The following is a 13,299-nucleotide window of genomic DNA, read 5'->3' as shown; positions in this document are numbered from 1 at the left end:
CTTTCTAACGTGTGAGACACTGATTATGGATTCTGAACAGTTCTTTTGTTTTGCTGAGAGTGCTTCAGCCTTGGTGTCACTGGGAGTTCAGAAAGGGCTAGACCCCAGCGGCCAGTTTACCACTATGCTTGGTTGCTAATGAAACAAAAGCAAAACTAAACACAATGCTTAATTTCAGTAGCATAACATTGGCTAGTAACTATTTCATAATCTGTAACATTTTTCCCTATGGTCATTTAATTTCAGTATTAGAAGCCAACTTACATATGCACGAATCTTTGATGATATAATGGTGTGTCAGACAATAAGAAGAGCTTTAAGATAGGCAACCATTCCCCCATCCACTCACTGTCCCCCTCCCACTGTCCCCAATGATTTTCCTTCATCTTGCCTCAGATTATAGGTATAAACCTACACATCTTGTCTTAAAAACTCTTCTGTTAAAATTTTTAAAAATCCATGCAGTGAAAGTTTTATAATCTTTTTCAAAGCTGTCTCTCATTGCAGCTTTCAATTAGACTATTTACTAAACAAAGTTAGTATTTCAATACCTGTATTAAGTCTCCTCTATAAACTCTTTTCCATAGTGACTTGCCTCTAAATTCTGCAAATATTTCTTATAAATCTTTTTCATTAGAATATTTAGACATAGTTTGGTTTTATGTATTAGAAGTCCACGTGCAGCTTAGAATAGACAACACCAGACCAAATGGTTCCAGGGTGGGAGGTTTATTCAGGGCAAATGTGTGGGGGGGAAATAGAGGAAGAAAATGGAAGAAGAGGGGGTGAGGTCGGTGTTCTGCCTGTTTAATAAGGGCGGTGACTTAGCCCCTCCCAGGGAGGATTCTGGGAGTGTATGCAGTTGCCTTGACAACGATGTGGGGGTCACCTAGTTGTGATGTCACTGGGTTTGGAGCCTGATACCAACATTACTCATAAAGTCTGTACTGCTTGACACTGTGTTCCAAAAAATAGAATGGCCTTTTGTTTTGAATATTTTTGAGCATGGTTTTCAGTTGAATCTAAAACATTTAAAAAATGTTAAAAACAAAAAACAAAAAAATAAATTACAGCAAAGTGGTATCTCAATAAACATTTTATGTTGTTCAGAAGAAATTAAATTCTTCAGTTTAGTTGAATATTTTGTGATTATTTTGTCAAGGTTCTTTGATGAGAAGGAAACCTGGGAAATATACAAGCAGTTTCTGTGGGGTCCAGCTTTTATGGTGACTCCTGTCATTGAACCTGTAAGTATGTCATTTGTTGAATTATCAAAATAATAGAATTTTATTTCAGATTATTTAAATGACTTTCTTTTTCAATTCCAGTTCATGACCAGTGTGAATGGCTATGTTCCTATGGCTCGATGGTTTGACTATCACACAGTAAGTTTTGCAAGAATATTAGGAAGTTAAATAAGCAGAAATTACATATTAATAATATATATAATATATTATTAATATTTGATTATTCATATAATTTATGGATGTTTATTTTCTGCTTCAAAATTCTGAATTGTTTACGTGGAGTTAATTATATTTGATTTAAGCTAACAAACCATGGTACAATTAATTTCCCTGGCTTTAGTGAGTTATGCAATCAAAGATTCGTTTTGGAAAATAAGCACAGAAATGTATACTGTATAACAAAGTTCTGCTGCCTCTTTTGGCTATGCAAAAATGATCATTAAAATAATGGAGATCTTCATTCTCTGTGACCTTGTGAAATCCACACTTTCTATGTATAGGAATTCTGAGACCAAATGACATCTGAGAATAACACTTTAAATCAGAGGATGTTTTTAAAAATGTGTGTTTTGTTCATTTTTTTGTAGAAAATTGTGACTCTTGATTTCATAAATGTGCTTTCTTCCATCTTACATTACTGATTATGTCATTTCTCATCCTCCACCTCCCCTACTTCAATTACCAGGGGGAAGACATAAAGGTCAGAGGAAAACTTCATACATTTTCAGCTCCTTTTGATACAATAAATCTACATGTCAGAGGAGGTTATATTCTACCATGTCAAGAACCAGCACAGAACACACATCTCAGGTAAGTAAATTGTTTTTAGAACTGTAATTGCATTTTGTAAGCTATCTGTCTCTCAAAGTCAGTAAGTAATTAAAAATGTCTGAGCTTTTCCCTGTAATCCTTCTGTAGTAACTTGGGTGTTTAGTGATAAACAGAAGGCATGGCAGAAAATGAGGCTATAGATGAACTTCAGCTTTCCCTGTTTTCTAGTCCAACTGGGATGACAGAAAGCCATCCTGGTAGAAGTCACACTTAAAGCTTTGAGTCAGCTGCGTATCCACTGATATGGGGAGCTGCATATTTGGTTGTAAGATGCAATCAGTCCTGCTTATTGTTTGCTTTAAGAGGAACATTCACTATAATGAAGAGTTTCAATATCACCTAACTACAATTTTCCTTAAAATGTAATTTCAAAAGAAAAGCTGCTATTATCTCTCTACATGCAATATGCAAAATGTTGAAGACTCATGGAAAATTGTCTTCCAGTGAAACATCCCTTTAGAAGTGAGGCTTCCCTATGAAATGTAAAACTAAAGCTTCCTGACCTCTGTATATCATATGCATAAGTATTCATAAATTAATAGTTTGTCTTTTGAGGCTTAAGGGAGGGCATCATCTTTTTTTTTTTTTTTACTTTTATTTATAACTGTGACGTGGAATTAGTGACACTTCTTAAAAATATTCATTTCTGATTTATTTTTCTTTTTGAGGCAGGGACTTAAATAGTATAAACAGATTTTCAACTTCCTATGTAGCAAAGGATGGCCTTGAATTTTGATCTTCCTGTCTCTGCATCCTGGGTTCTACTGGGATTTCAGGTGTTTTCTACCTTTCTTATCATATTCAGGGTTAGAGCTTATACCATGAGAGCATGCTGGGCAATCTGTCAAACTGAGCTACATTCCCAGACCTGAAAACAGCATTTTTGTAAGACTCTCTAGAATACAGATATGAATTGTAGAAAAGCAAGACGAAAGAATAGTGTTTTCAATGTCTTTGCCATTTTCACAGGCTCTGTATCACAAACAGCTCCACCATATCTGATGATGCTCCATGGACATACCACTTTCACAAAGTGTCTGTAGTTTATAACAGGGCTCGTGCCTGTTCTTTAATAATCTGTGGTTTTAAGTGAATAATATCACACAGAGCAGACCCATTATTCCAAACAGCTTTTGTTTTCTATCTGACCAATCCCATGAAATCAATAGCAATCACTGAGACTTTGGCATTCAGCATCTGCAGCTCATAGAGTGACATGTTTTTGGAACTACAGAGCAAGTAGCCTTTTCAGTCTACTTTCATTCATTATATACTACATGCACATAGTCCTTCCATCTCCCAATATTTTATCTTATTGACTTATCACTGAATGACACTTGAGTGTATAAAGCTTACAGAGTTGAAGTCCCTTTTATTTGATGACTTCCTTTTTTGATTTATATTTAGTTTTGTTGCCTCTATCTCCTCATTTCCATTCTGTGGTATATTTTCTTACTGATACTTTATGGAAATAAAGATATCCATTAATGATAAAGTAAATTAACAGTTAATAATGGTTATGGTTAATATCTATTAAGAATAGAGTTAACAATAGTTCTTTATGGTTGGAGGTGCAAGATCTGCCTACATTCCAGTTTTCTTTAGTCTTACCCTAGGTGAAGACTGGTGGAGATATAACTATGAACACTGGACACTATTGTTATTTATCACTTAACAAAATGCCTAGTTCATTTTTTAAAATCTATAAGGATTGCTACTGATATGTCCAACCTCCAAGAATCATGTGTTACATGATTCTGTTACATTGGTCGATGTAAGAGTAACTCTTTCCTTTCACTTCTTACTCTCACCTATGGCTATCTCTTGGAAATCTATAGGATGGCATCTGAGAAGCCATGAACAGTTAACTACTTGAGCCATTTCTCCATACATACTGAAAAATTTCTCCATATATTATTGAAAAACTTAGTTGTACAATTATGGATATATTATGAAACTTAGGAATAGGATGCATTTCAATATCTGTAATTATCATATCAAAGCAGAAAAGAATAGTTTGTTAAAGATACACCTTTTTTTTTTAACAATTTGATGCTGTCAAACCAAGTTACTTCTCATACACTGTTATAGAGTGAGCTGTGTTTAATTAATAAGTATACATGTGTAGACATGAGCTGAGAGGCATTTTTCAATTAAAAAGGATGAAGTTAGAACCATGACGTTATTCTTTGCATTATTATTAATATGTAATTAAAATGGAATGTTTTGTGAAGAAATGTTGCAGCGAAGGTATTAAAAATTATATTACTGGGGCTGAGACTAAAGCTCAATTGGGGAATATTGGACATACATGTCTCTGACCCTGGTATATGAGAAGAATGGAAGGAAGTGGGGGCATAGGCTGATAAGAGGAAGAGACTGATTAAAATAGTGATGCATAAAAGTAAGGGAATCTGTAAACCTAATGTTTTCAATTACTATGAATGACTCCTCTTCTGATTATTGGCAGTAGGTGAACTCTTAAAGCTAAATGACATTTGAAATATTTTATAATAAATATGTTGAATTTCCTTTCTGTATGACTTTTTCTCACTTTGTAGAAGTAGACTTCTTCATTTTCTTCCATGACTATCATATTATAAAGGATCATTCTCTGCAAACATAGAATTTCATATTTTTTTTCTTGTAGTCGACAGCAGTACATGAAGCTCATCGTTGCTGCAGATGACAACCAAATGGCACAAGGAACTCTATTCTGGGATGATGGAGAGTCTATCGGTAAGTCTTCCATTCAGATACATGTAACTGACAGCTATTGAAATAATCTTGTCTTGTGCACTATGTAAAGCTTGTCTTTGTACTATTCAAAGATATGTGTGTTGATTTCTACCTTCAGGAGCGTTGTATACAGGCTGGGTCTTTGTGTTATTATTTTTCTTGGATCATCATCCACCTATGTATTTTGTAAACATTCATCACCATAATCTTCTGATTGGTTTAATAATGATCTGACTGCTTATAGCATGAGATGAGAGAAAAGGCAGGACTTTTTGGCACAGTTAGGATCCCCAAGAAAGAATCATGTGTGAGTATTTGTGTATATGAATGTGTGTGTGTGTGTGTGTGTGTGTGTGTGTGTGTTTCTCCAGTAGGACATGAAGGTGGAAGGTACCAGTGTTGAGTCTGATTATGTGAGAGGTGGTAAGGGGCCAACGGACAGGAAGGATGTGGAATAGAATAGTCGGGTTAATTTAAGCTAAACAAGTTAGAAGAGACATATTTAAGGCCTATGCTTAATAAATTAATAATAGTCTCTCAGTCATTCTTGGGAAGCTTGCAAGTCAGGTCGAGACAGTCGAGTGATAGATACTATGCATATATTCGTTTTTTTATTAGATATTTTATTTACATTTCCGATGCTATCCACTTTCCCCATACCCCCCAGAAACCCCATATCCAATCCCCCTTTCTCCTGCTTCTATAAGGATGTGCCCCCACCCACTCCCCAACTCCAACCTCCCCAGCATCGAGTTCCCCCACACTTGGGCATCCAGCCTTCACAGAACCAAGAATCTCCTCTCCCGCCTATGCCTGACAAGGTCATCCTCCCCTACATATACAGCTGGAGTCATGGGTTCCTCCCTATGTGCCCCCAGGTCGGTGGTTTAGACCCTGGGAGTTCTGGTTGGTTGGTATTGTTGCTTTCCCCATGGGGCCACAAAACCTTTCAGCTCCTTCAGTCTTCTCTCTAACTCCTCCATTGGGAACCCCTTGATCAGATCAATGGTTAGCTGTGAGCACCCACCTCTGTATATGTCAGGCTCTGGTAGACTTTTAAGGAGACAGCTAGATCAGGCTCCTGTCAGCATGCACTTCCTGGCATCCACATCAGCTTCTACATTTGGTGACTGCACATTAGATTGATACCCAGGTGACACAGTCTCCACATGGCCCCTCCTTCAGTTTCTGTTGCACATTTTGTCTCCATATTTGCTCACCTGATTATATTGTTACTTCTTCTAAGAAGGAGTGACACACCAACACTTTGGTCTTCCTTGTTCATGAGCTTCATGTGGTCTGTGAATTGTATCTTAGGTAATGAGAGCTTTTGGGCTAATATCCATTTAACTTTGACTGCATACCATGTATGTTCTTTTGTGATTTATTACGAATACATATTGTGAGAGTTGGGAAAATACTTCGACTAGTAAAGGGCTTGCCTTGAAAACAGGAGAATCTGACTTCTGTGACCAGAACATATATCCCTTAGCGGTTTTTTTTTGTTTTGTTTTCATTTTTTTCCAAAATAATGGTAGTGAGTTCTTGCAATCCTAGACTGAGGAATTAGAGACAATCTTATCTTTCATGTGAGGAGTAAGCAATATAGTCTGTGGTCTATATAACAAGCTCTGGGCTAGTAGGAGAAGCTATCTCAAAATGTAAATCTATCTATCTATCTATCTATCTATCTATCTATCTATCTATCTATCTATCTACATAATCTGCCTTTTACAAACAAATGAACCCAAATATATATAAGCACACATATATGTATACATTCTTAAATGAAAATCTACATGTCTATGTGAATATATAGAAAGAAAATATTCATAGTAAAATATCAGTTTTGGAATCAGCAAAATTTTCAGCAAGTTAATTTTCATAAAGCTAACGACACAAATAGACTATGATTTGCCCATTTTTCCATGTGTGACTAGATGAGGAATTAGAAGACATCAGCTTTTCAGCACTATGCCAGTCCGTGTTTCCATCATACACATGCCAGTGCTTTTTGTGCCATTTTATAAATCTTCAGTTCTTGTATGGGTACAAGAAAAATCATGATTTTTTTTTAAGTTTCTCCATTTTTTGCTTGTGACAAATTTCCTCATTGTACAATTAGAATAGCCATAATAATACTGATTATTATGATAATGGCAATGTACATCTCCTTTATTATTTCTGTTATGGTAATTAAATACAATAGAAAGTCATAAGTAAATATTAGCTATATTATTATTATTAGGACAAGATGGACTTTAGATAAAGTCATGGACATAACTTTTTTATTTGTTTTGTGTGTTTCTTTTACTTTATCGTGAAATGCATCCATAGAATATGGTATCATTTTTACCTGGGAAGTTAAATAAGTATGCTGCAAGTTACTATCATTGTTTGAAAAGAAAATCACTTAACATTTCTTTCTCTCTCCAGACACTTATGAAAGAGATCTATATACCTTAATACAATTCAATTTAAATCAGGTGTGTATTATCTTCTATAATAAATTTTACTAAATAATGTATAGAGTTTTATTTACTAAATAATGTATAGAGTTTTAAAGCCCTAAGGGCTTTTTATTTTCCACTATAATTTTGGGCCTGTCTCCAAATTTGGTAAATATGCACACATATGCAATCTTTAAGTTCCTTCTTATCCAAGCTCTGTGAATTCATGACCAAAATGTTGGGCTTAATATATTGTATATATATTAAGTGTATATTTATTCACTATATAAAATACATCATGTAATATACTTGAATCACTTATTTGCTATTCAATGAGACTCAATTTAGTTCACAGATGTGTATTTTCTTAGTATTTACTTGAATTTTTAAAGGAGACTTTGTTTTTCTTTGCCTTTATAGACAACTTTAACAAGCACAGTATTGAAATACGGGTATAGAAACACATACGAGATGATTCTTGGAAACATCTATGTATGGGGGAAAGGAACAACCCGTGTCAGTGAGGTTAATATGATTTATGGTGGAAATAAACAACAAGTTACATTTACTCAAGATGAAGCAAAAGAGGTGAGTGACATAAAATATGCTTTACTCAAGCATGCCTCTGAGAAATATCTACATGACTCCTCATGGCCACCACCAGAACTAAAGAAACAGAATTACAAATAAGCTGTGATGTTTGCCAGTTATCTAATTTTGTTATGCCCATATATTTATTTATGTGTTAATATCCTCAGTAATTTTACATACAAATAATTTAATGGCAGACATTTTACAATTTTTCTTATACAGATAAGCAATATTAATTTAGATTATAGTTTCAAATTGCTATCACTTGCAACAATTCCTCAAATACTATTTTTAATAGCAAGATTTACATTTGAGCATTGCATATATTTTAGACAAAAAGCCTCTGAAACTGTTTCAAAACTAATGTAGCCCCATTTAGGAGAATGAATATTGTCATGAGAAAGAATAGAGACTCTGAGCAAGGCATGAGAATTTCTGTGTCAGAACAGCACCACTGCACCTAAGGGCTTTTTATTTTCCACTATAATTTTGAGCCTGTCTCCAAATTTGGTAAATATGCACACATATGCAATCTTTAAGTTCCTTCTTATCCAAGCTCTGTGAATTCATGACCAAAATGTTGGGCTTAATATATTGTGTGTTTAAGAAATCATTTCCTGTGTTTCCACTGGGTGAGGTCACATGTTCATGTCTGTGACCATGAGGAAAGCATGCTTTTCAAATTTAAACTTGTGTGGAAAGAGCCACCCATCAAACAGTCAGCTTAAGGGAATGTAATTCACAGTTACTGGCTGTTCATCTTTAGTTTGAAAGAAAGACAGCTTTAGTCAAGCTGAGGTTCTAATGGATCCCAGGCTGCTAGTGTTCAACATCACCTGGGCTCCAGTTTGTTGTACTTGAATCTGAACATTATCTGTGCCGACACTTTCTAGTTTTCCCGTTGGATGGATCTACCCTTCAACTTAGAATCTAATCTTCTACTACTGCAACGATAAACTTTTTATTTTATTTTTTTTATTCAATTATGTCAGCATTGAGGAAGGGTAGTAGTTTAGAATATTTGGTGCCCTTTCTTGGTAAAAGTTAATAATTTAGTCCCACAAATCTATGTTGTTTAGAAACATTGTCCCTACTTATAAAATTTCTAGTAAAAATAATACTGATTTAGTCTTTTTGTCAGAGGTAGAAGACAAGCCAATCATTTCCCTTAAAGGCAAATTGATTTTTCAAGATGCAGGTTTTATTCACCATTAATCACAGTTTTAAAAAAATTGGATTGTATTTCCTTTTATTTAGTTAAATTGAAAAAGAGATGACATACTTTTTATGTTCTTTAATATATAGTTAATAATAGTATGTAAGCCTCATGATTTCAGTATAAAAAATGAAGTGCATAATAATAAGCTGGTCGGGGTCAAATGAGGTATCCTGACATGTTATTCCAAGTTTATTTGGGACAATTGCCTCATGTAAAAAATAGTCTTTCAAAAGAAGTTTGTTTCATTAACTCTAAATCTTTGCACAGAAAGTTTAAATGCTAAGAAAATTAGCTCAATGATTTATGAAGTATTTCATTTAAAATAGAAACTTTTTGCCATTCCTTATAAGTCTCTGTCTATAATTATAGACATAATTATATCTCATGCATAATTATATATTTCTAAGTCACTTGTGTTAATATCCAATACCAGTCACCATCAAAAACAGAGAAATCACATTACACAAAATAAAAAGGTTTTATTTCTGTATTTAGATTATATTTGTAAGTAACAACAACTAATGGGAAAAGAGGCCATGAATTTTCAAAATTGCAAAATGGAGTATCTCAGTTAGGAAGGAGGAAGAAGGAAAAATATGTAAATAGGTAGTTATAATATCAAGAAAGTGTGAGAAACATATGTGTGTGTATTATATTGTATTATATTATACTATATTATATCATATATTTATTATATAATCAAGTTGACACACCCTAGAATACTCTGGACAAGCATCTCTATCATTTTAAAGCATTGTCTAGACTATATCGGCCTGTGGGGATGTCTGTGGGACTTTATCTTGATTATGTTTACTGATGTGGGAAGACTCAGTACACTATGGAAAACACCATTCCATTTCATGAGTCTGTGTCCTAGAGTATATGAAGACTACGTGAGTATATCAGTAGAAAAAAAAATACACATACCCTTGATTGATGCCATCTACTGTGAATGTGAAACAGTTCAATGAGATGTGATCTGTGACATGACGTGACATGATGTGACATGACATGGGGCAATTAAGTTCCTGCCTCTCAGAATTCCTGGATGTGATGAACTATAAACTGGATTGTAGGACAAAGCAACCTCATCTGACCACACCTAAAGCAAAGAACATGTATGAAAACCAATATGTAAATAAGGAGAAGCTACATCTGCTTACATAGAGATAAACTGAGATGAAAATAGTGTTTGTTAAATAAGAAAGACAAGAAAACTACAATTATACTTAAGTGATTAACTTCAACTTTACTTTCTGATTTTAGATACTAACAATTAACCTGCAAACTATGCATGTTACTCTTGATGAACCAATAGAAATCAGCTGGTCATGAAGATCATCATCAGTTTGAGTTCCTGTGGTGGAGTTGATATCAGGTCCATGGTTCTACTTGCATCTTTCCTGACTACCTACTTTCTTTAAAATAGAATTATCACACCCTTTGTCTAAATATTTGTCCATTGTGTGCATCAAAAGAAGTACTAGTTTGTTCTATGAATGCAACCTGGATGTCACTGCTCAGCAGGTTTAACAGGGTTTGAATAATTTTAATACTTTTCAAGCAACAGCTAAACCTGTAAACTTGTATGCATGTAACTAGAATATGACTAAAGGAAGTGATTTTTAAATTAACAAAATGTATGTAACTATAAATTATATATAATAATACATTCAATTGTGTAGACTAAACTTATTTAACAAATCACAATATTTCATCATTTTGTACTATGCATATTTCATTATGAAACTGAAAATAAAAGTTGTATAAATACACTAAGATGTGTGGGTTTTTTGTTTGTTTGTTTGTTTGTTTGTTTTAAGAAGCTCTTGCATTCAGGTTGGGATGCTAAAATGAGCCAATATAATAGCATGGCGTTTTCATCAAAACATCAAATGCTCCGAGGTCTTTAGTCTAAGTTCTTTAAGTCTGAAGATCGTGCAGTACACTATATAGTTTTGCATTGACAGATGACAGAGAAGAAGAGAACAGAAGTATCTTCCTCATATTTCTTCTTTACTGGATATTAACACTTATACAAGAACTCTACCCTAATGACCTAATTTTCCTCAAAGATCCATTTCTAAATGTCATTATATTGGTGCTTGGGATACACTTGTTATAACTCCTATGTTTGTTAAAATCTATTTTCTTTGTTTGGTTTCACTTTACATGCAAGGGAAGAAAATAGTGTTGTTTATTCTTAAATATTCAGGCTCCAGAGAGTCATTCTTAAAATAGAACTCCATGTTGTTTTTGAGTTTAAAGATTTTAATATAGCTACAGTAACCAGCACCAAGATTGGAGTGAAAAGGATTGGCACTTAAGTCAGTAGAACAGAATACAAAAATATCACAAAAACCTGAGAACAGCAGAAAGGCAAGTTGGATAATGTTTCAATCTTCTGTTGTTTAAAAAATAAACCAGTAAATGAAATTATGACTTGTTTTACCTAATATGTTTCCTAAATAAACATTATTCCTTAGGAACAGAATCAAAGAATAAAAGATGTTTTATAACTTTAAAATAATTTAAGGATAATTTTTTCTTTATTTAAAATAGATTTTTTCTCATAATATATCTTGATGGAAGTTTTCCACACTCAGTGCTACTCCTTCAATTCGTCCCCAGAACCCCTCCCCTCCCAATTCTCGTTCTCCCTCTGCCTCCCCGCGCCTCCCGCGCTCGCTCGCTCTCTCGGCCGCTCCCCCTCCTCCTCTCCTCCCCCTCTTTGTCCCTCCCCCTCCCCCCCGCCTCTCTCTCTCTTCTCCACAAAGAACAGGATTGTTAGGGGTAACTACCATTCATGACAAAATAAAATATAATAATATGAAGCAAAAATTACCAAATTGAACATGTCAATCCAACAGGAGGAACAGAGTCCTAGAAACAGCCCAAAAATCAGAGAGTCACTATTTCTCAACGTTGAGAATCATATAAAAATACTAAGCTAATAGCTATGATCTATATACAGAGCACCTGGTATAGACCCATGTAAGCCTTTTGCTTGCTCCTTCAATTTCTGGAAGTTCACAAATATCTTGCTTAGTTTGTTCAGAGGTCCTTGTTCTTCTGCTGACCATCATCCCCTCTTGCTCTTATACTCTTTCTGCCTCCTCTTCTGTCAGATTCTCTAATCTCTGAGGCAGGGATTTGATAGAGATCTGTAATTTAGACCCTCTTTGCTGTTTTCGTTGATGCTTTTTTCTTTTTTTTTTTTTGTTTGTTTGTTTTTCAAGACAGGGTTTCTGTGTGTAGCCCTGGCTGTCCTGGAACTCACTCTGTAGACCAGGCTGGCCTTGAACTCAGAAATCAACCTGCCTCTGTCTCCCAAGTGCTGGGATTAAAGGTGTGTGCCATATCCACCCGGCTAGACTCTCTTTGTATAATGTCTGGCTGTGGGTCTCTCCTTTTGTTCTCATTTCCTGCCAGAGGAGGCTTTTCTGATGATAATTAGATAAAACTTTGATCTGTGAGTGTAGCAGAATATCATTAAGAATCATTTTATATTGATTCTTTTTAAAGATTAGTTGGTTTTACCCTCATTCTCCAGGCTATCTAGTCTCTGGTTCTTGGTTACTCAAGCAGTGCCATGTATGAATTCACATTTCATGGAATGGACCGATGTCAAATCAGTCATTAATGGTTACTCCCACAAGTTCTGTACCAACATTGACCTAGCATATCTTGCAGGCTGGAGAGATTATAAGTCAAAGAACAACAAGACAATAAACACAAATAGCCAAATAAAAAGAAAGGCATTAAGCCCAGTTATATAAACACTCTCATGATCACTGTTTCTAAGGGCTTATCAGGATGATCAAAATATCTGAGCCTACTTCCTTGTCCTAGAACAAGGTCATTTTCATGTCTGAAGCCTATTTCTTTGTTCTAGCCTAATATTTAGATTTCTGCCTGAAATTACTTCTTTGTTCTAGCCTAAGATTTAGATTCCTACCTGAAATTACTTATTTGTTCTAGCCTAATGTCAGATTCCTGCCTGAAGTCTACTTCCTTGTCCTTGGCAAATGTCATATTTCTACCAAGCAGCCCCTAATCTTGTCCTTGGCCCATGTCAGCTTCTTCTTGCCAAGCAGCCCCAAAGGCTCTCTACCTCTTCCCTTTATTTCATTAAGAATACTGAGCCTGTCTTAGGTCATTCTGACAAGAATGCCTTCCTTACCTGTCACGGAATATTCATTAACAAAATCAATGCACTTCT

At 34.8% G+C, this 13,299-nt stretch overlaps 1 protein-coding gene across 2 annotated transcripts in view; it reads left to right on the top strand.

Moving 5' to 3' along the window:
* The window catches only part of Si (sucrase-isomaltase), a 70,414-nt gene extending 59,562 nt beyond the window's left edge, over positions 1–10,852 (top strand). The window contains exons 42-48 of one of the 2 annotated variants that reach the window (XM_028763595.1): positions 1,163–1,247; positions 1,329–1,385; positions 1,933–2,057; positions 4,729–4,817; positions 7,254–7,303; positions 7,688–7,855; positions 10,344–10,852. In XM_028763595.1, the coding sequence (XP_028619428.1) occupies positions 1,163–1,247; positions 1,329–1,385; positions 1,933–2,057; positions 4,729–4,817; positions 7,254–7,303; positions 7,688–7,855; positions 10,344–10,412 (643 nt within the window). In that variant the 3' untranslated portion in view covers positions 10,413–10,852. The remainder of the gene's footprint in view (positions 1–1,162; positions 1,248–1,328; positions 1,386–1,932; positions 2,058–4,728; positions 4,818–7,253; positions 7,304–7,687; positions 7,856–10,343) is intronic. The other variant, XM_028763596.1, reaches the window with a different exon arrangement.
* Positions 10,853–13,299: the final 2,447 nt, after the last annotated feature.

Source organism: Grammomys surdaster, unplaced genomic scaffold, assembly GCF_004785775.1.
Source record: "Grammomys surdaster isolate TR1022 unplaced genomic scaffold, NIH_TR_1.0 139, whole genome shotgun sequence".
Lineage (NCBI taxonomy): Eukaryota > Metazoa > Chordata > Mammalia > Rodentia > Muridae > Grammomys > Grammomys surdaster.
This window is presented reverse-complemented; position numbering and strand designations above follow the sequence as displayed.